The sequence below is a fragment of the Haliaeetus albicilla genome, chromosome 23, assembly GCF_947461875.1.
Source record: "Haliaeetus albicilla chromosome 23, bHalAlb1.1, whole genome shotgun sequence".
Lineage (NCBI taxonomy): Eukaryota > Metazoa > Chordata > Aves > Accipitriformes > Accipitridae > Haliaeetus > Haliaeetus albicilla.
In genome coordinates, this window is record NC_091505.1 from 5,293,755 (window position 1) to 5,314,193 (window position 20,439).

Consider the following 20,439-nt stretch of genomic DNA (forward strand, 5'->3'; position numbering starts at 1 on the left):
CATAAAAGTGGGTAACAGTGAGCCAAAGTATATTCAATTTCTCTTTTTGTGTCTGACAAGAAAACATAATTCTCATCATACAATATGTCAAGTGCCATCTTTCTGAGTTGGGCAGAGGAGGCCGCCTTAATTGCTGTGAAACATTAGTTTGTAGGAGACTACACATTCAGCCCTGGTGATTATGTCTGGCAGACTGTAAAATAAGGAGTAATAAATCTGTGAAAACAAAGAGCTAATACCTAAATCTACAACTTTAACATGACAACTTGCTCCCTGCCTCCCAACCATATCAAAAAAACCCCCAAACAATTGGAGAAATTCTGTGGAATTTTGCAGATATATTAGAAAAGATATGAGTACAGAAAAATCAGTATATAAAGTAACTACAAAAAAGCACTTCACTAGTTTTTTTTATAATTAATTAGATTATTACGTGATAATACTGTTGTATGACTAAGTGATTTTTTCAGTCAATGGCCTGTGGATCCACAGGCGTACACAGCATAGTCTAAGAGGAGCAACTAAGAACATCTATGCAAAGCGTCAAATGCAAATGTTAAGCACGCAAGCAAAAAATATCCAAAGGGGATCTTTCATGAAAGCAACAGCTTGATTGTTTTGTACAGCATGTAATGTTCCTGTGAATTTCAAGTAAAAAGCAAGCTGTGACAAACACTTGAGAGTGTTTTGCATAAACAGAAGCTACAAGCATTTCAAACTGGAGTAGGAAAGTCAAATATTAAAAATGGTTACTGAGCTATTTTCCGTAAAGGTTAAGAACAAACACGTCATAGACTGGAATCTTCCCACCTTAGAGACTTTTTGCATAGCTAACGGTAAACTTCATTTTCTAGATAGCCCTGCTTGGAAAAGCTATTTGGAGTACTCTTTCAAAACCAGTCATGTCACTCTTCTCAACTGTGCTATGAAAAATGTACTTCCCAAAGCTTTTAAAAATAAATCATGTGGAAGGGCTGCTGCAGACGCTGCGGGCCTTGCTTTGTTGCAAACTATGCAACAGACGCAGAAGGCAATAGGGTGCTAAATAATTTGGAACAGTGCTGTTATTGTTTTGCAGCTGTTTCACAACATGAAAAAGGGGTGTTTGGAGCTTAAATGCTCAATGTTGGACCATAATTTAGACACCGAATTTCAGAGTAATCAGGCATTCATGGAAGCAGTTTAGACATACAGTTACTCTTCACAAAATGGCACCTTATTGGAGTCAACGTATGGATGGGAAAGAGGTCTCAGGGGTCTTTCTAAATGCAGCGTACATGAGCTGCAATAACCCATTTGCTCAGCTTAGTTGTTGAGTTATGCAAAAAGATCTTGGTAACAGCTCCTGAGGTTTTTACTGGAATGAAAAAGCTTTTATTGCTCATTCTGCCTACTGGGCTAGGGTTTCATCTACTTCTCTGGACAAAATGCTCACAATATTGCCTTTGTAAGTAATCACCAGGTAAAATAGCTGTGTCAATTTTTTTAAGAAGTCCGCCATCTCACAGGTTGTTTGGAATTCTTGAGCAGTATGAGCAGAGTTACAGCTTAGCAGCTGAGAATCTGAACGTCTTGCATGGACAGAGATGTGTGCATTGACAGTAACTACATTGCGTGGCTTCGTTAGTGCAATTTTCAACACGAAATATACAAACACTGCTGAATTTGAAACAGCTTAAGAAAAAAAGAATGTTTTCCCTTAAGTTACTCTTGCTCTGGGAGCTCCACTGATACCTTTTAGCCCTGCAGATGTTAAGAGATGATTTTCTCTCTCAAATACAGCCTGGGGCATTTAGGAAAACACACTTGCTATTTGCAACAGGGTTTGGAGCCCAGGAAAATGAACTGCAAGTAGAAAGTCTTCTGCACCGTACCATTCTGTTTTACTGCCTGGCTCCTGCAGCACCTTATCCTTCTGTCAGTTCTCCGTGTCCGCACTCACGCTTCCTTCTTCCACAACAGGTCCGGACTCCATGTGCCAGTGCCACAGGGATTCCTGTCTGGGAAGAAATGGGAAGGAGAGCGCAGGCGGGACAGGGGAAGGACCTCAGCAACGGCTGCACCACTTCACGTCCCTCCAAGCCAGCGTTGGTTCCGAAACACAGTGGATGCCTGGGAGGCCCCGAGACAGGGCAGCACATCCTAACGCTGCCCTGGGGCACGTTCAGAGCTATCGCTGAGGCACTGGGGCACGCTCAGAGCTATCGCTGAGGCACTGGGGCACGCTCAGAGCTATCGCTGAGGTACGTAGCGGCCCTCACCGCTTTCTCTTCTGCGAGCTGAGGTGTCACAGGAGAGGACAGGCGGCAGCGAGGCCTCCGTGGGCCGCGGGCAGCCCCTTGTGCAGCACCTAGCGGGGAACAGCCAGGAATCGGTCCCGAGATCCTCCCCAGAGACCCCGCTGACCCCACAAAAGAAGGCCGCGCTTCCTTCCCCCGCCCGTGGCGCAGACGCCGCCACGACCGCCCGCCTCGCCCCAGGCGGCAGCACGCGCACCACCGGCACTCGGCGGGAAACGCCCCCCACCCCCCGTGGAAGTATCGCGAGATCCGCGCGGGGCGGGGCTCGGCGGGAGGGGCGGGGCCGCGCGCTGTTTGGGGCGGTGGGGCCGCCCCCGCCCCCCTCCCCCTCCCATCCCCACTCTCCCCCCCCCGCTCCCCTCCCGCCCCCCCCCCCCCCCCGGTGGCTGAGGCACCCGCCGCGCACAAAATGGACACCGGCACCGCCGGCGCCGCCGCCCGTGCGGACGGAGAGGTGCCTTCCACCTCCGCCGCGGCGGCCTCTGCGCAGGAGCCCGGCGCTGAGGAGGTACCGCTGCGGGGGCGGGGAGGGGAGGGAAGGGGGGTCGTCGTCGTCGTCGTCGTCGTCTCTGCGGGCGGTGGAGCCTCCGGGGACGAGCGCGCAGTGGCCTCGCCGCCCCGCCCCGGCCCTGAGGCCGCCCGGGCAGCTGGCGACGCGCCGACCCCTCTGCCTCAGACCCGGAGGGCCCGGCCGGGCCAAGAGCCGCGGCCCGGCCTGCGCGGCGGCCCTGCAGGCCGGCCACAGCCCGGACAACCCCCCCCCCTCCAACCTCAACCCCCGGCCCCGCCATGCAGGTCGGCCCCCCGGTCCGTCCTTCCGTGCCGTCCCTGTTGTGTCCCGTCCCCTGTCCCCAGGTAGAGCTGTCCCGGAGCGGGATGGGGACGGTGGGGCTCGGCGGGACCCGGGGGGCTCGGGCCCTGGGCGGGGGCGGCGGGTGGAGCGGTCTGTGCCGGCCCTCGGGGCTCCGGCCTTCCCTCTGCCCTGCTGAAACGCAGCCGTGGTGGGGAGTAAACCCCTCGGAAGAGCACGAATGGCTGCCAGCCCCCTCCCCTTAGTTTTTTGGAAAACAAGGCTACGTACAGGCTAAGACACAAGGAATGTAAAAACTGACGTATTCGGGTATCCTTGGAAACTGAACAAGATTTAACCTGAAGGATGACTCTTATAAAAACTTAGTGAGGATGATGGCTGTGTGTCTTATGGTGTTGGAGAAAATTGCAGAAATATTGGTATTAGCGCAATCAGAATTTTAATTCCAAGTGATGAAAGTCCATTTTTGCCTGAAAAGAATGCTTGATTCTTCATTTCATTACTTATGTATACAAACAGCTATGAGCTGCAGTACAGTGTCATTCTGAACATCACCCGATTGTTCGGGGGAAAAAGTTTAAGGGCTCTTTCTGTATTGGATACAACTTACTCTGCAAAATTTTACTCATGAGTTTCATAAACTGATAAAAAGTTGGTTCTAAATGTTTAGAGAATGCCTGCCTGGAGAAATCATTTGAAGGCAGTGAATGGAATTCCACTTCTCATTGGGCCACAGGTCCGTTAAGTAGCTATACAGTTAGTTATACTATCTGTATAATAACGGCAGGTAATACAACCTGTTGTGCTCTGTTCCCCTCTCACTGTTTTACTTCACTATAAATAGTATTTCTTGTAGTAGTACCAAACCCAGTGTCTTAATGGCTATTTGGAATGCATTTCCACTTTTGTATACATGAGTTAAAAAGGGATTCTTCTAATTCTTCCTCATGCATCTGTTCAAAGTTCTCACCACAGATTACAAGAGTAAAGTCAACTAAAGCAGCAGCAGTTCTTATTCCCAGTTCATGTGACCTGCCCAATTTAGGACTAACTATTGTACTTACTAGATAGAAATTTCTCTCAGCCTGAGGTTAGAGTAGCTCTCTGTTTAGGCTAGTTAGTAGAGATTTCAAGGGGAAGTATTTTGGATCCTTGGAATATTCAGGGTGTGTTATTTTTGAAACTGCTGCATGGTCATGTTTCTTGTAGGGTGTTTAGATGATACTGGTTTTCAGGGGACTCTCTTGTCAAGGGTTTAATCTTTAATGGAAACATTTTCTAGGGTAGAGGCAGCTTGTTACCAGCTAGCTGCCTGGGTTAAAAACAAAAGTACTTTTTTTGCTAGTTAATTAATTGTTTGCCTAAGGCTCCTGCTGATCCTCCTGTTTCCTGTTAAGTCAGTTCTCTAATTGATGAAGATGTGTTGTGTCAAGTTTCTAGGGTAGAACTCTCCCAGACTTGATGAAATATTTTGTGGTTCTGTGTCATATTAGGTACATGATCCAGTTGGTAGTTAAGAAAGAACTATTCTTACTCATATCAAAGTTTAATAATTGACAAGGTCTAGATTTTTATAACTCCGAACATTAAGCAGAAGCAAGTTGGGATATGACGCTTGTCCCTACTACCCATCTAGCTCCACCATCACGGAATAGTATTTTAGTGAAACTACACCATATTCTTTTCCCTTGTAAGTTGTGAGGAAGAGAAAGGGTATTGGGATGCATGTGTCTTAAGTTGTTTGTCTCTTTCCTCAGCTTTTGACAGTCTCCTGTTCCTTATTTCTAATGTTTTGGGGCCTTCAATGTTCAATGGAAACACTGCAATGGGGGGGGGGGGCAGGGAAACTGTGCTTTGCCTTGAAAGATAAGGTGTAGGATGTGATTTTATAGTGCTGTGGCTCCAGTAACTTTACATGTCAGTTCATTTACTTCTTTAACTCAGAGTGTGTTATTCACAAATACTTATATCTGAATAAATTTGGTTTGTATGCCACCGTAAGTTTTCTTCTTATGGGGAAATCTGTAACAACAGAACTGGCATTAGAGCCGTCTGCTTTGGGGCTTAGAAAGATAATACTGCATTACATTTTTCTTGGAAGACTTGCAGTTAAAGGGGATTCTCATAATACTGAGTTGTTCTGCTTTGTCCAGGAGAAACTTCTTACTTAGCTGAAGTAGACAGACAACTTTTTTCCAGTAGCACGTATCTATGTAATTTATTTCTAGGGGAATTAAGGGAGACATCTCTGTCAATTTTGTTTTCCTCTGAGGAGGAGTGTCTTGTCACTTTAATAACAAAGATTAGGCCTGATATTAGCACTGGCAGTCTCTCTTACTGGAGCGTGTGTTATATAGTAATATAATGGAGGTGAGAATGTACACATATATATGACCCGCTCTTTAGCGTGTTGATGTAACAGTCCTCTCCTAACATTGCTTTCTGAGGTGAGCTGATTACCTATATGATTGAAGAAGCTGTAAGTGAATAGAACATTTCTGATGCTACCTATTTGCAACATAATCATTTGGCCTTGCAAAGCTGAACTCATGCATTTATAAAATCATTAAATTGTCAGACAACTTCATTATACACTTAGTACCATTCACCATTGCAGAGAAGTATGCCTTTGGGCCCAAACTTGAAAAGGTAATCTCTGACTTCAGAAAATATTCCTCCTGTTTGCTTGATTGTGCTTAAAGTTAAAGAGTAAGTTGGCATATATATTTATCAGTAACAGTTCTGAAATTTAAGTGTAATGTTGCTTGACAGACTTTTACATATTTAGTTCCATTTTGGTCTGGTTTTGCTACTTGACCCTGAATAGTTTAGGTTAATTATTATTTCATTTTAATGTATTTATAGTAGGCTGATACTGAAAGCGCTTGTTAGATTAAGACTCTGCTCTGTTACATTTTATACAGACATGCACTTTGGCAGTTCCTTTCAGATTACTCAGTGCTTTTCAAAAACATTTTTATAATTTAATGCATCCCCAAAAATATTTTTTTTATTTGCAGGAGGTGCGTAAAAAGGCACGCTTCAAAGACTTAATTAGGGAAAAAAAAAATCCACCAAACATTTCTCCCATGATTCTTTTTAAAAAAGATACCTTGCTAATGTCATGGGCTTTGCCAACTTTTTTTTTCTTGTATAGCAATGTAGCAGTTGAAGTTGTGGAAACCTGCTTTGAGCTTCCCAATTGAAGACAGAAATGAATCTCAAACTACGAAAGCCATTTTGGTCACAGTTTCTTAAATTTATTTCATTTATAGTAAATAAGGTAGTTCTTTGTTAACTGTCTAAGAGCATACCATGCAGTGGTTGCTGCATGGATTGATTTGGTTGTTTAATTTGTCTGTCTTCCTAAGCATATGGCTAAGTGTAGTTAAACCTGTATTTCCAAATGAATTTGTGACTATTCATCTAGAAGTGAAAACAAACAAACAAAACCCAACCAAGTTGCAAGTGCCAGAAATTTACAGTTAGGAGGTTTACATTTAGAAATCACACTTAATTTTTTAAAAATATCTTTACAAGATACTAAATTTAATTTGCATTTAAAGCAAGATCTCTGTGACAGATTAAACTTCATCCTCTTTCAGTACTTTATTTCAATGCTTTCAACTTGGATCCTATTTGTAGAGATAAACATGAGGATGAGACAGATCTTCAGCTTACATTTTATCTGGTCATATCTCCTCTTCAGTTTCATCATGAATATCAGGTTCTGCTTTGGGTGAAATAATATGATTAATACAGTCGCTTCATTTTGAAATAATTATTTTTAAAAAGTAGCATGCTTATCTTGTAGTGTGTAGGTTTGTTCAGTTTGATATCTTTTTGCTTTAGTAAATAAAGAAGCTGATATTTATAAAGTGTTTAAAATTTGAATTCCAGAAAAATGATCCCCCGTTTCAACTCAAACTTCCTCCAAAGGCAGCTAGACCTGAAAAAGAAGTTGACCCAGAATATGAAGAGAAGATGGTAAGAAGATGTTTTCACAACAAAACATGCTGCAGCTGTTTATGATGTTTGTTTGCTTGAACTAGTTCAACACAGTTACAAGGAGTTATTGCAGACTAGATGTGTCAGAAAAGAAAAACAAATGAAGATTCATTTAAATGTCTAGTCCAGTGTGGTATTTCTCACAGTGTCTAACAGTAGGTATTTAGTGAAGAATATGAGAACAGAGGAAGCAGATAGTGATAGTTATGTTAAATACTGCCTGCCCCACTCTTCCATGTATTTTTGTCTGCATGATTTCTGGAGCTGGAGGCTGTGGTTTTTATACTCAGTAGTTGTCAGTGGATTTTTATTTTTTTTTTCTCCATGGATTTGTCTGCTTGCTTTTTATCCCCTCATGTAGGTTTAGTTATCCACACCCTCCTGTGGTAAGTAGTTTCTATTCACATTTTATATTTAGAACTCCCCTTTTGGTTTTGAATCTGTCTCTGCTAGTTTTATTTGATGACCCCTTGAGTCATGTCAGAGGCATCGTTAAGCTACTTCTTAAATGAGAGAAATACTGAAGCTGCCAGTTTCTCATCATATAAAAACATAAAGGTTTTACGTGTTGATATGCCCCGTAATATATATGCCATAACAATGCAAAAGGGGATCTGTCCATGACACAAATGAAGGGAGCTTGTAGTGCTGGAGAGGAGAGATAACAGGGTAGCTTCTTTATTACAAAGAGGCAGAAACCAGGAGGACATTACAAGACTTGTTCTTGAATGACACATGTAAGTTCTTGGTTGAAGCTGGTATATGCATCTTGCTGCATTTTTCTTAAAAGCTTTAACGTTAAATGGATGCCTAATAATTACAGTAGAGTCTGAAAGGATTGGGTACCGTAGAAGCCGGGGAAGAGTATCACTGTTAAATATAGAAAAATTGATACCTACTTCTATGAATACCTAATTTTTAGCCAAAGAGAAGACACACAACTAAATCTGTTCATTGAGAATGAGTTCAGTAAATAACTAAACTTTCACAGTAATACATAGTGAATTTACACCTTTCCTAAATTAGAATGTTAGTTCAGCTCTTCTAAGAGGCAAAGGGAATAGGTCTCAAAAGCTACCTTTCATCAATTGTGTAGTCGTGAGCTAGATGTTTACTGTTTATCAAGGCATGCTGCTTACACCCAACCAATAATCTTGCAGGCAAAAAAGTATATTGTGGCATTCAATATAGAACCTTACCAGTTATGGTTAGCTTGCCAAAACCATCATGTATTATTAGTTTAATGTAAATCCTCTGGATTTGTTCTTAGCCTGTACGAGCATAAACATCCACATCTTTAGTCCCCCTTTTAATTTTTTTTCCCTAAAAGTTTTCCTTGGTATTTACAGTTTATTCGATTTTCAAGTTATTTACACAAATGGTCCAATAATGAATGCAAGGGAAAAATAATAGTAATTTTTTTCCAGGAGATCTTTGTGAAGATGTTTATTTGCTGGTAAGTGGTGCACTATTAAAAGAAATGCATTGCCCTCGTGTGGCAAGATCATGCACTGCATGTCAGGTTCATTTTTAGTGCCCTTTGGTTTGTGTTATTGCTGTTATAGCACTTTTACTATGGTGTGAGTTATCTGCAGAAAAGCTTTCTGTTGTTTGTTTGTTTCTTAGAAAGGTTATGGCACAGAACTACAATTTCACTTCTGTAGTTTATATCAAGATATATGAATGGGATCACATGAAAATTGCTTTAAGTGGTACAGTGTTACGTGATGCTGAGAAATGGCATAGAGAAACTAGTAACAATTGCATTCTGTCATAATAAAAATTACGTAACATGTATTTTATATATAGAGAAGGACATACATTTTGCTGTTTATATAGTGAAGTACATAGGCCTCATTGATGTGGCAAAACTGAAATGATTGGAATTTGAAATCTGACAGCAAAATTCACAAACTTCAGTGAAAGCAGTATTGAGCTGGTGCATCCGCTACTTTAGTCATACTTCTAAAAGCAGAGCTACCATATTGTTGTCTTGGATCAAATCCTGGTAGCCTTGAAGCTGATGGAAGTTTTGCCACTCACTTGAGCAAGGTTAGGATTTCATCCCTTACTGTAAGTCAGAACCTTAGTTTTTTCGTTATCTTTTGTAGACAGTCCTCTAAAGCATCCCTTCACAGTTGCTGGTGTGCTATGCAGACTGAAGCAATATATACAAATAAACTGGTTTGGGGTTGGCTTACTAATCTTTGAGTTTTGAATGGGGATGAGTTGCTGGGATGAGATTATCAAGTCCTGGCGTGTCTTCCAGATTGCTCTGGTATTCAAGAGGGGTCATTTGAACTACCACACGTTACAGTTTGGTGCTCTAAAGCAATTCATGCTTGGCTGTAAGCTGAAACAGCTCAAGAGCTATTTCATGATGCTTGTAGCCCACTGAGCTGGCTAACAGTAGGCAGATGGTCTTTTCAGTCTTTCCTCATATAAGTTGTTCTCATGAGTGTCTGAATTCTGTTTCTTTATATGTTTTTTATGAAGAAAAGTTAGTGATTTTTCTTTTAATTCTCTCCTTGCTTTGGAAACTAGAAAGCAGATCGGGCAAAAAGGTTTGAATTCCTCCTGAAGCAGACAGAACTTTTTGCACATTTTATTCAGCCTGCAGCACAAAAATCGCCAACATCTCCATTGAAAGTCAAGCTGGGACGGCCACGGATAAAGAAAGATGAAAAACAGAGTTTGATTTCAGCTGGGGAGTATGTTTTTATTTCTGACTTCTTACACTTTCAAACAAATTATGCATTTTAACATGTTTTTTTAGTTAGTAGCATAGAGATTGTGCTTTAAGTAAGTCCAGAACTTTTCCTATTAATGGTGTATCATAATTTTCTTTAAAAGCTGGTTGATGTATGCATGCTGATACATTAACGTTAGTATGACCTTGGATCAGGAATGCACTTTTAAAGTAATTTCCCTGATTCTTGCCACTTACCATGCTTTGGTACATATTTTGGAGGGATTTTTGGAGCACATGAATTGCATTCCTTTTGCATGACACTGAACTAGAAGATGCACTCCAGAAATGCACCTTATGTGCTCCAGCTGCTAGTGGACATGTCAGTGGGACCAGAGTGGAGCTAGACCAAGTTAAAACAAGACAGCATGCGTGTAGTGTGGATGTTGGATCCTCAGCACCAAGTGTCTCACTTCGCCAATGTGTCTATATTAGTCAGTGATGCAGGTGTAGCCTGCGCATAGTGTTTCTGAGGGGTCTTGTAATAGGAAGTGACTAGTTTTTGGAACGTTTACAAAATGCCATTTTCTATTTTATAATTTTTTAAAAAATTTTTTTCTATTTGAATATGTGATTCTTCTGAATGATATAGTTATCAACTGATTGATTCTAAGGCCACCACTGATGTGTGTCTTCTATTTCTGTGTTGCTCATTAAAAATACCTTGGAGACCTCATGATACTTGTTGTCAGAGTATAGTTTTGGCTCTGGAGGAGAGGGCTTCATATCAGCCTTTCTAATTAAAGCTGGAATGAACCATAAGGAACAACTTATTAACAGGATATGATTTTGGTCAGGGTACTGGAACACACACATTGTAGATCAATGATTGTTTCTGTTACAACTTGTGTCACTTGATTTTATAGTCAATGTTTTGAAATTATTTCATATAAACATGAATCTTGGATTCTTTCTTTAGTTATCGTCACAGGCGCACAGAACAAGAAGAAGATGAAGAGCTGTTGTCAGAGAGTCGAAAAACCTCTAATGTGTGTATTCGATTTGAGGAGTCTCCTTCATGTAAGTGTTCTGTTGACACTTTTCTGATTGCTTTGATATAATTAAAATCTGAGCAGATCGCAATTAAAATTTTCTACTTAGAATTACTATTTTTCTACTTAGAGGAATCTTACATTTACAGATGTGAAAGGAGGAACACTAAGAGATTATCAGGTTAGAGGTTTGAACTGGATGATCTCATTGTATGAAAATGGTGTTAATGGCATTCTGGCAGATGAAATGGTAAGCAGTAATCTTTTGGAATTTTTGTGGTAATTACTGAGCAAAATTCAACGTTAAAGTGCCTGTAGTATTTAATGTATATGCAGTATTATGCATCATGCTACAACAGATTTTTCACAACTGGAATTGTAATGCAATAAAAGAAATTGTATTGCAAACATTTGCTGTGTAGTTTGCTTCAAACAACTTAAGTGGCAGAATTCTATAGTAGGAGAATTGTTTCAAACAATTTCTGTATGGTATTTCAATTCAGCAGGTTTCTTTCCCCCCCCTCTTTGTCAATGCAGGGTCTTGGTAAGACTCTGCAAACCATAGCATTATTAGGCTATCTGAAGCATTACCGAAACATTCCTGGGCCGCATATGGTCCTGGTTCCAAAATCAACTCTGCACAATTGGATGAATGAATTCAAACGCTGGGTTCCATCATTACGTGCTGTTTGCCTGATTGGAGATAAAGACGCCAGAGTAAGTGTTCTACGTTTCAAAGATGTATGCATTGTTTGTCAAAAACTAGCATTTGGGTATGTGGAATTGTCCCTAAGCTAATTCCTTATTTACAGTATTTTTTAGTAACCTTTAACTGTTACTGTGTAGCATTGAAAATGCGAAATGTTATGCTTGTAACTATGATGAAAAAATGCAAATCAGTAGGTGAAATAATAGACTGGGATCAAAGTACAGCTGTCTGACCTCTTTTTCTGTTGTCTTCCTCTTCCTATTTTGTTTTATCTTTTCTGTGTTTGCATTGTGACTGTGTTTATTCATTTTCCTTTATTGCCCTCACTTTGTTACCTGTTTCTTCACCTTTCTTAGGTGACTTCTCCCACTCTTCACTTGTGTCCTGTGTCCATGCCTTGCAACTAGGATTCTTTTGTAGAGCTCTTCATCTTTCATAGTGAAGGCCTTAAAATAGATGTAGGGTGGCTTTCTAACTTGAAGGGGATCAACAAGCTGGATGTTCCTGTGAATTCTGTGGCTCCTCATATGGATTGCATGGCTGCCTGTCACTGCTTGAGGGTAGAAAGGCTCTACAGAAGGATCTGGACAGGCTGGATTGATGGCCCGAGGCCAATTGTGTGAAGTTCAACAAGGCTCAGGTCCTGTGGCTGGGTCACAACAATCCCATGCAGCGCTACAGGCTTGGGGAAGAGTGGCTGGAAAGCTGTCCAGCAGAAAAGGACCTGGGGGTGTTGGTTGACAGCCAGCTGAATATGAGCCAGCAGTGTGCCCAGGTGGCCAAGAAGGCCAACAGCATCCTGGCTTGTATCAGAAATTGCGTGGCCAGCAGGACTAGGGCAGTGGTTGTCCCACTGTACTCGGCACTGGTGAGGCTGCACCTTGAACACTGTGTTCAGTTTTGGGCCCCTCACTACAAGACAGACATTGAGGTGCTGGAGTGTGTCCAAAGAAGAGCAACAAAGCTGGTGAAGGGTCTGAGAACAAGACTTATGAAGAGCGGCTGAGGGAACTGGGGTTGTTTTCACAAGTGATAAGACAGGAGGAAAGGGCCTCAAGTTGTGCTAGGGGAGGTTTAAATTGGTTATTAGGAAAAATGCCTTCACCAGAAGGGTTATCAAGCACTGGAACAGGCTGCACAGGGAAGTAGTTGAGTTGTCATCCTTGGAGATATTTAAAAGATGTGTAGATGCAATGCTTAGGGGCATGGTTTAGTGGTGGACTTGGTAGTGTTATATTAATGGTTGGACTCGATGACCTTAAGGGTCTTTTCCGACATAAATAATTCTGGTAGAGGAACTGCTGGTTCTGCCAGTGAGTTGGACAGTTCCTTCCAGTGCTATAGTCCTGGGTTTGGCTGTACTACTCTTTGCAGATTGTTTTAATTTGAAGTCTGATAATATTTGTACCACAGTGTGTTTATTGCTTGTTCTGTGGAATGAAGTTAGGGTTGTGTGGAAGAGAAGCATGCACCTTCACTTTGTACTTTCTTTGCTTTGAGACTTTTATATTTGTATTGTCATAACTTTTCATTTCCTTGCTTTCTACTTAATCTCTCTTTTCTGTGGTAGCTAAAGCACCTCTGAGCTTACATTTGCATTTGAAAGTCAATACTTAGTATTGTACAGAGCACTCCTTTATTAGTTAGCTCTTCAAGGCCATGGACTTGAACAGTTCTGTCAGTCCTAGCTGAGGTGATCTGTGTACTCTACTAAGTAAGTTCTTGGAGACCTGCATGTGTGACTTTTCCATAGGGTGATATTCTTTCATGTGAAAGGATTTATATGCCTACATATGTACCCCTTACAAAATAGAGATGGTACGGAAGAGGGAGATCTTTAGGAAAGTGAGAAGATGGGAGTGGCCTATGTGAGTTGTTTTGAAATGCTTTTTTGTGGATTGTGTCTTTGGACTAATTAGCTCAGAGGGTCTTTTCCCTATTGGTAGTATGAACTGTATCTAAATTGCAGAAGAATTATGCTGAAGAGTAAATATTTAATTCTGAATAGGAGAAAAATTCGTGTTTTGCTGAACCCAGCTGATGATCTGTCTGTGCCTAAAGTACAAAGAATTGAAGGCTTTTGTTGGAGTAACTTCCAGTTACTGAAAAGGTTTCAGAGTCGTCTTTTGTGTGCTAGCTTAGCGCATCAGTAATGTTGGCGGACATAGGATTCACTGAATTCCATATAAATTGTTCATATTTATAAATGTTTATTAATTCAATTGTTCTGCTTTAGGCTGCTTTTATCCGTGATGTTATGATGCCTGGTGAATGGGATGTTTGTGTTACATCATATGAAATGGTAATTAAAGAGAAATCAGTCTTCAAAAAATTTAACTGGAGGTACCTGGTAATTGATGAAGCCCACAGAATAAAGAATGAGAAGTCTAAGGTAAACTCAAAATTATTTGATACTTTGAAGATAGTTTGACACAAAAGATTCCATCTGATTTTAGCAGATTTTAAGTGTTAGGTGTGGTGTTTTTTGAAAATATAAGCCGTAAGCTGTTGGGTGGTAAATATGAATTTCATAGGTAGCTCACTGTCTTTAAATTTAGTTGATATTGTTTCAGGTCTCAGAAGCTGATGAAAATTCATTACGCTTAAATGTACGTGATGATGATAACTCTTGGTTGTATTTCTAGCTGTCAGAGATTGTACGTGAGTTCAAGACAACAAATCGATTGCTGCTTACAGGAACTCCTTTACAGAATAACCTCCATGAGCTGTGGGCATTACTCAATTTTCTTTTACCTGATGTCTTCAATTCTGCAGATGTAAGTTGAGGTTTGGAAGTACAGTCTTTTTCTTGTTGTTTTGATTCCCAGGCTGCTATCTGCAGAAGAGAAGAATGACTAGCCTAGTAAGAGGCATATGATGTGGAACACCTGGATTCAGTAGAAGCTCTGTGGCTTACCTAACTGTAGACTACTTTTTTTGCTCTACCTAGTTAAAACAGTGCATTCCGTTAGTGTAGATAAGGCCTCAGGCCAGTAATAGCAAATGTAATACTTTCAATAGTTCAGGAATTATGCAAAGTGGAACACAATGGGAAAGTAATGCAGAATGAAGAATATGAAGCATCCAAACAGGCGTAAGCCTTTTTTTTTTTCATTTAGAATTTGAGTTGTCTTTCTCCTACTGTTAATATTTCCTTGTACTTGTATTGCTTGCTTCCATTGTTTTTGCTTTGTTGTCCGTATCATTTACTTAAGGATTCCAGTTTCTTTTTCTTCTTTTACTTTCTTGCCCCATCATTATACAAGCACAAAGGGGAAGAACTTGGACACTGCAGTGATGAGCATGGGAAGCCATTGTAAATTAAGCAGAGTAATCGTATTTTGTCTGTGGAGTTACTCAGTTGACTTGAATGTTATAACGTGCTGGGGAGCTGGCATAGAATTGCAGACTGATTTTTCTTTCGCTTGTAGAAGTCATTTGTCTCAAGATTTATGCCACTCTCAGCTGGAGTTAGAGTCAATATGTGTCTGTTAAAACTAGAGATGATAAACTGTTCATACCAATTGTGCTGTTTCTCACCACAGGATTTTGACTCATGGTTCGACACTAAAAATTGTCTTGGTGATCAGAAACTTGTAGAAAGACTTCATGCTGTAAGTAATTAAAGCTGTAATCACATGTCATCATTAGCATACGCAGTGTAAAAAAGAAAAACAGATTATTTCCTCCTTCATCTTGAAGTTGAGAAGATGAACATGAAGGTATTTAGTTACAGAAATGTCCAGCAGAATTTTCACAAATTAAATATTGGGACTTACTATTATAGATACCACTTTTTGTAACATTACTGTTTGAAGCAGACAAAATCGATATACTGAGTGTGAAAATGAAGAATTTTGAGATTTTTGAAACCATTTATTATTGTGATTAGTATACTGATACGTGTCATGCTAGTCTGCATAAAGGCATGCCTTTACCTTTGTTTTACTGTGCATGAGATAAGACATTTTTTGTGATACAGTAACAAACCAGAAGGAAGTACAACATACATTGCTTATGTTTGAACTGTTGGTGCATCTTGTATATGCTGCTAGTGGCAATGAAACGGAGCTTATGTTAAAAGGTAATAAATAGATTTTATAAGCTTATGGGTTTGGCCCTTGCTTAGAATAACAACTGGGATGGCTATGGCAGCCTTTATGTAGTGTTACATATTTGTGTGTGAACTTAGCCTATTAGTGGACAACTTTATTTTGCAGACTTTAGCAGAATTTTTCTGAAGGAGTCACATTGACAGCAATAGATATTGATTAGTTATGAATAAATATCAGATAATTGAAACTGTTAATTTTGTATTTAAGGCAATAATTTTATAAATTTCTCTGTGGAAAAATTCTTAATTTGTGTAGGTTCTGAAGCCATTTTTATTACGTCGCATAAAAGCTGAAGTAGAAAAGAGTTTGCCTCCAAAGAAGGAAGTAAAAATTTATCTTGGGCTCAGCAAAATGCAGAGGGAATGGTGAGTTATTTACATTGCAGTAAGATTCTTTTCTGATAAAGAACACTACAGTTCTTCACACTGATTTTTTTTTTTTAATCTTTTCTTTTCTTGTAGTTGCATGTTAAGACAGTCAGATGGAAAAGCCTATTTATAGCTGTCTTTGGGGCTTTTTTTAAAGATGCAGAAGTTACAAAGTGCTCAGGAAGGGTAACGAAAAGGGTTGGGAGGAAGAAAGCAGAAACTTCTCTTCCTTCCTTAATTTTATTTGAAAGAATGTATGCCTACTAAGTCTTCTCCTTTGATCCAAGTATGTATGTGCCAGTAAAACTCTGAGCTGAAATTAAAATAAAACCTTGAGGAGCCACATAGAGATGTGAGAAAAGGAGACAGGTCAGTGTAGCAGCTTCAGTCAAATAAATGATACCTTTAATCCACTTTGTAGTCCTAAAATGGAAGTGTAAGATAACCCCGTAAATGACAGATCATTGTCACTCGCAGAGAAATTGCCTTTCATGTTTAGGTAAGGATTTATAAATCCTTATTATCAGTCAGACATTTTTGCCAAGTTTCATAATATAGCTCATTATTATATAAACAAAGCAAACTCCCACATCCAGAATAAGTAATTGGGATATTGCAGGGTTTCGTTCGTGTTTTAAATATCAAATAAAAACTGAGAGCTGTTCAAAATTGCCTGTAAAACTTCAGGTATACAAGGATCCTGATGAAAGATATTGATATCCTGAATTCCGCTGGGAAAATGGATAAGATGCGTCTGCTGAATATCCTGATGCAGCTGCGGAAATGCTGTAACCATCCTTACCTGTTTGATGGTGCTGAGCCGGGCCCTCCTTACACCACTGACACGCATCTCATCACTAACAGTGGTAAAATGTTAGTTCTGGATAAACTGCTAGCAAAACTCAGAGAGCAAGGTGGGTACTCTTTATGAACAGTAGTGATTTGAATGCTCGTTGTAAGTAAAACTGCCTTTCAAAAATTGCATAGGTTCATTCTTGTCTTTCCTCCAGTGAATGCATTCATTACTTCCAGTGAGGTTTTTGTTGAAAATAATTTTTTTGCAGATCTTAACATATGGCAGGAAGTAAGTCTTACAGGAATGATGAGGAAGACTAGTAATATGGAGGTGTAGAAGGAAAGGAAGAGCAGAGCGTCCCTTCTGCTGTCTTTAAGAAAATTTCTGATGAGAGGATTAGTTTCTGCACATCAGCTGTCAGCTAATTATCTTACCATGGTTTTAAGTGTTCTGTTTCTTCAGCTGTGTATTTCTTCTGCATAAATTATCAAATAACCTGTCTTGAGGATAAGTTAAATCAATACCAGAAAAGTAACTTCAGAAGAAAGACTTAGTTAAGTTAGGCATAGTACAGAATATTTCACATGTATTCTTACGCTCTGTAGTAGGCTTTGTGGTAAGATTCATGTGAAACCATAAACCCAATGATAAAACCTTCTGTGTTGTTCTGTCAGGTTCCAGAGTTCTACTTTTTAGTCAAATGACTCGCTTACTGGATATTTTGGAAGACTATTGCATGTGGCGTGGGTATGAGTACTGCCGACTTGATGGACAGACACCACATGAAGAAAGAGAGGTGAGAAAGCTGTATATAAGCAAGAAATGTCTTTGTTTTACATATTAGATGATGAAGACGTTATTATTTACATATATGTATAAGTAGCTACATCATTGTTTAAAGCAAAAATGCTACAGTTTAAAAAGGCTGCTAAGGTTATATATTTTTCCTAACCAAAGTCCACAGTAAGTAGGTTTCATTTGTTCCTCAACTAAATGAAAAATGTAATATTTTGTGGAGTCAGAATGGATTTTTCCACCTGTGCAAATCTCCAGTTTCTTCCTTCTGTAAAAATTTGGTTTTGGTGTGAATATACTGTAAATTTCAGAGAAATGTCATTGAAAAGCCACCAGCATATTGGAAGCTTGTTTGAAAACTGTGATACTTTAATGACACTTTTTTTTCTTTTAGGAAGCAATAGACACATTTAATGCTCCCAACAGCAGTAAATTCATTTTCATGCTAAGTACCAGAGCTGGAGGTCTTGGAATTAATTTGGCAACTGCTGATGTGGTTATTCTCTATGATTCAGATTGGAACCCTCAAGTAGATCTGCAAGCCATGGTGAGTTAACTCCCTAATATGCAATCATTTGTTAAAGTTGTCATTGTTCTATTTTGTATAAGTGTTTCCAGAACTTGTGTTTTTGTTATTTTTCTTTACTTTTTGTATTTAATACCAAGAAACTAAGGAATTGAATAAAAAGGGCATGAACAGAATTGTGGAAGAAACTGTAGATTTTTCTTTGTAAATATCTGTCTTAATTTCATAATTGAATAAGATTACTTATGTCAAAATGGTGTATCAATATTGTTTATCCAATTATTCTTAATTCTGTCTTTCCAGAAGACAACAGTAAATGAATAACAGAGGACTGTTTCCAAAATAATAGCAAAGAATTAAAAGCATGCAGCTTTATATTCCTCCCTTTTGGGAAGCTTATGCTTTTGCAACCCACCATGTTTCTGCACAAGTGTAAAATCATTCGGTGGTGATGCCAGGGAGAAGAACCACTTATCTTTGGGTTAAACATACTAAAATCTTCTCTTTCTGAGTGCTGAATGTAAAAAAAGAAAAAAAAAAAAAAATCAATTTGTTTCATGTGGAATGAAAATCCCATGATCCTTCTTGCATGATTGGGGGTGGATTATTTGTTCTGTGGTTTGGTTTTTTGGTTTTTTTTTTTTGTTTTTTAATGCATTTAGACACATCAAATATTTACTGTGAATAACTCATCCTTTTAATATGCATGCTGACTACCAATAGTAGACTGACTTCCTGGAAGCTGATGAGTGTGATTTGTGAGCTTTAGTAGGATTTTCAGAAAGAAATTAATATTATGCAGGAGAGTAAAAGATTTAACAGCTCATGTTTAAAGGACAGTCAGAAAATCCTGGTACCAGCATGTTTGAAGGCTAGTTGTTTAACTTTTTTTATGCAAGAGGACAAAATAATATTTTTATTTGTGTTTTCCAGAGAGAATAAACACAAGTTTTGTTACAAATAAGTATAGTATGTTAGTCGTCATATAACCTCATTTGCTGTGTATTGTACCTGTACTATGTGAGCTGCATATTGATGCTTTAATGTAGCTAGCTTGGGACAACTACAGTATTGAAGCTGTGGCTGCATGGGCTTTGCCCGTGGAATTAATATGCTCAAGCTAGGGATGCCAAAGTTTCAATACTTATGCGAAGTGACTGAATTAGTTTGAAAGCAGTGCAGATGTGTGTATGTATATACTGTTGTATCTCCACTTCACAACTGCAGTCTAGACAGACATTCAGTTATCTTCATTTACAATGAGGTAGATGTGTTTATTACTGTTACACCAAACTTAAAAGGTGTAATAGCCAGATATAAGTAAATATTATTATACTGGTTTTATGTTTTTGTATACTCTTGAATAAGCAAGGGACCAAGAAATACATGCTAGTTTCAGTCTGCTGTCTGTGCAAGCTAACTGTCTATTGCTTGTGAGTTTTTGTTGCTGAACACTCATTGATTTATGTTTGTTAGGATCGTGCGCATCGTATTGGTCAAAAGAAACCAGTACGGGTGTTTCGACTAATCACTGATAATACTGTTGAAGAGAGGATTGTAGAAAGAGCTGAAATAAAACTGAGACTGGACTCTATAGTTATACAACAAGGTATCAACTGCTATGTATGTTTGTCTGCAACAGAATTGTTCAGTCCCTTTAAGTATGGGTTAAATAACTGTACAAACGTACAGTATGAGAGAAAGCAGGCCTTGTGTATAATAGCAGTACACTAAATCATCATAAGAAACTATAATGTATAAGTTACTTGTTCAGCTGGAATTTTTGAAAAAATCTGTTTTCCTAAATAATGTGGACATAGACTTATACTAAGACTCTAAATGAGGAAAGCAAACTACACCTGAATAGGTGTTACTTGACTTTTGTGATACGTTAAAAAGGAAAAAAAGAAAAAAGGTACGTTCCATGACAGATAAAAATAATTACATTGGTGTGCTTTTTACCACATATGAATTTACTGAACATTAAAACTCCTTTGTGTGTCTTTGTTTAGAAGCTCTTGGAAGAATAGTTTGTCAAAAACTAAGGTTCTCAAGCTAAGTTTTTAAGGTTGGTTGTATTTCCAAAAGAGTGGGCTACTGAAAGAATGATGGTCAAAATTTTGATGGTGTGTAAAGAGATGAGTTAAGTGAAGTTTTGGGACAGAGATTAGAATTTGGGGAAAAATATTCAGAGATTTGGGTTGAAATCAGTAAAGTGAGTGTTTAAAGATCTTAAGTATTTTTTAATGGTTACTGCAGAATACTTTGTC

General features: G+C 39.2%; 1 protein-coding gene across 6 annotated transcripts in view; it reads left to right on the top strand.

Moving 5' to 3' along the window:
* Positions 1-2,647: 2,647 nt before the first annotated feature.
* Positions 2,648-20,439, top strand: part of SMARCA1 (SNF2 related chromatin remodeling ATPase 1) — a 36,670-nt gene continuing 18,878 nt past the window's right edge. For 3 of the 6 annotated variants that reach the window (XR_011329461.1, XM_069811004.1, XM_069811005.1), the window contains exons 1-14: positions 2,648-2,808; positions 7,012-7,098; positions 9,664-9,830; positions 10,788-10,888; positions 11,010-11,110; positions 11,398-11,577; positions 13,806-13,961; positions 14,215-14,346; positions 15,115-15,183; positions 15,940-16,049; positions 16,740-16,966; positions 17,523-17,644; positions 18,038-18,190; positions 19,646-19,778. Coding sequence is in view for 5 of the 6 variants with exons in the window: in XM_069811004.1 (XP_069667105.1) it covers positions 2,710-2,808; positions 7,012-7,098; positions 9,664-9,830; positions 10,788-10,888; positions 11,010-11,110; positions 11,398-11,577; positions 13,806-13,961; positions 14,215-14,346; positions 15,115-15,183; positions 15,940-16,049; positions 16,740-16,966; positions 17,523-17,644; positions 18,038-18,190; positions 19,646-19,778 (1,837 nt within the window). In the remaining variant the exon portion in view is untranslated. Of the gene's footprint in view, positions 2,809-3,074; positions 3,156-7,011; positions 7,099-9,663; positions 9,831-10,787; positions 10,889-11,009; positions 11,111-11,397; positions 11,578-13,805; positions 13,962-14,214; positions 14,347-15,114; positions 15,184-15,939; positions 16,050-16,739; positions 16,967-17,522; positions 17,645-18,037; positions 18,191-19,645; positions 19,779-20,439 lie in introns of those variants that run through there. The other 3 variants (XM_069811002.1, XM_069811003.1, XM_069811006.1) reach the window with 3 other exon arrangements.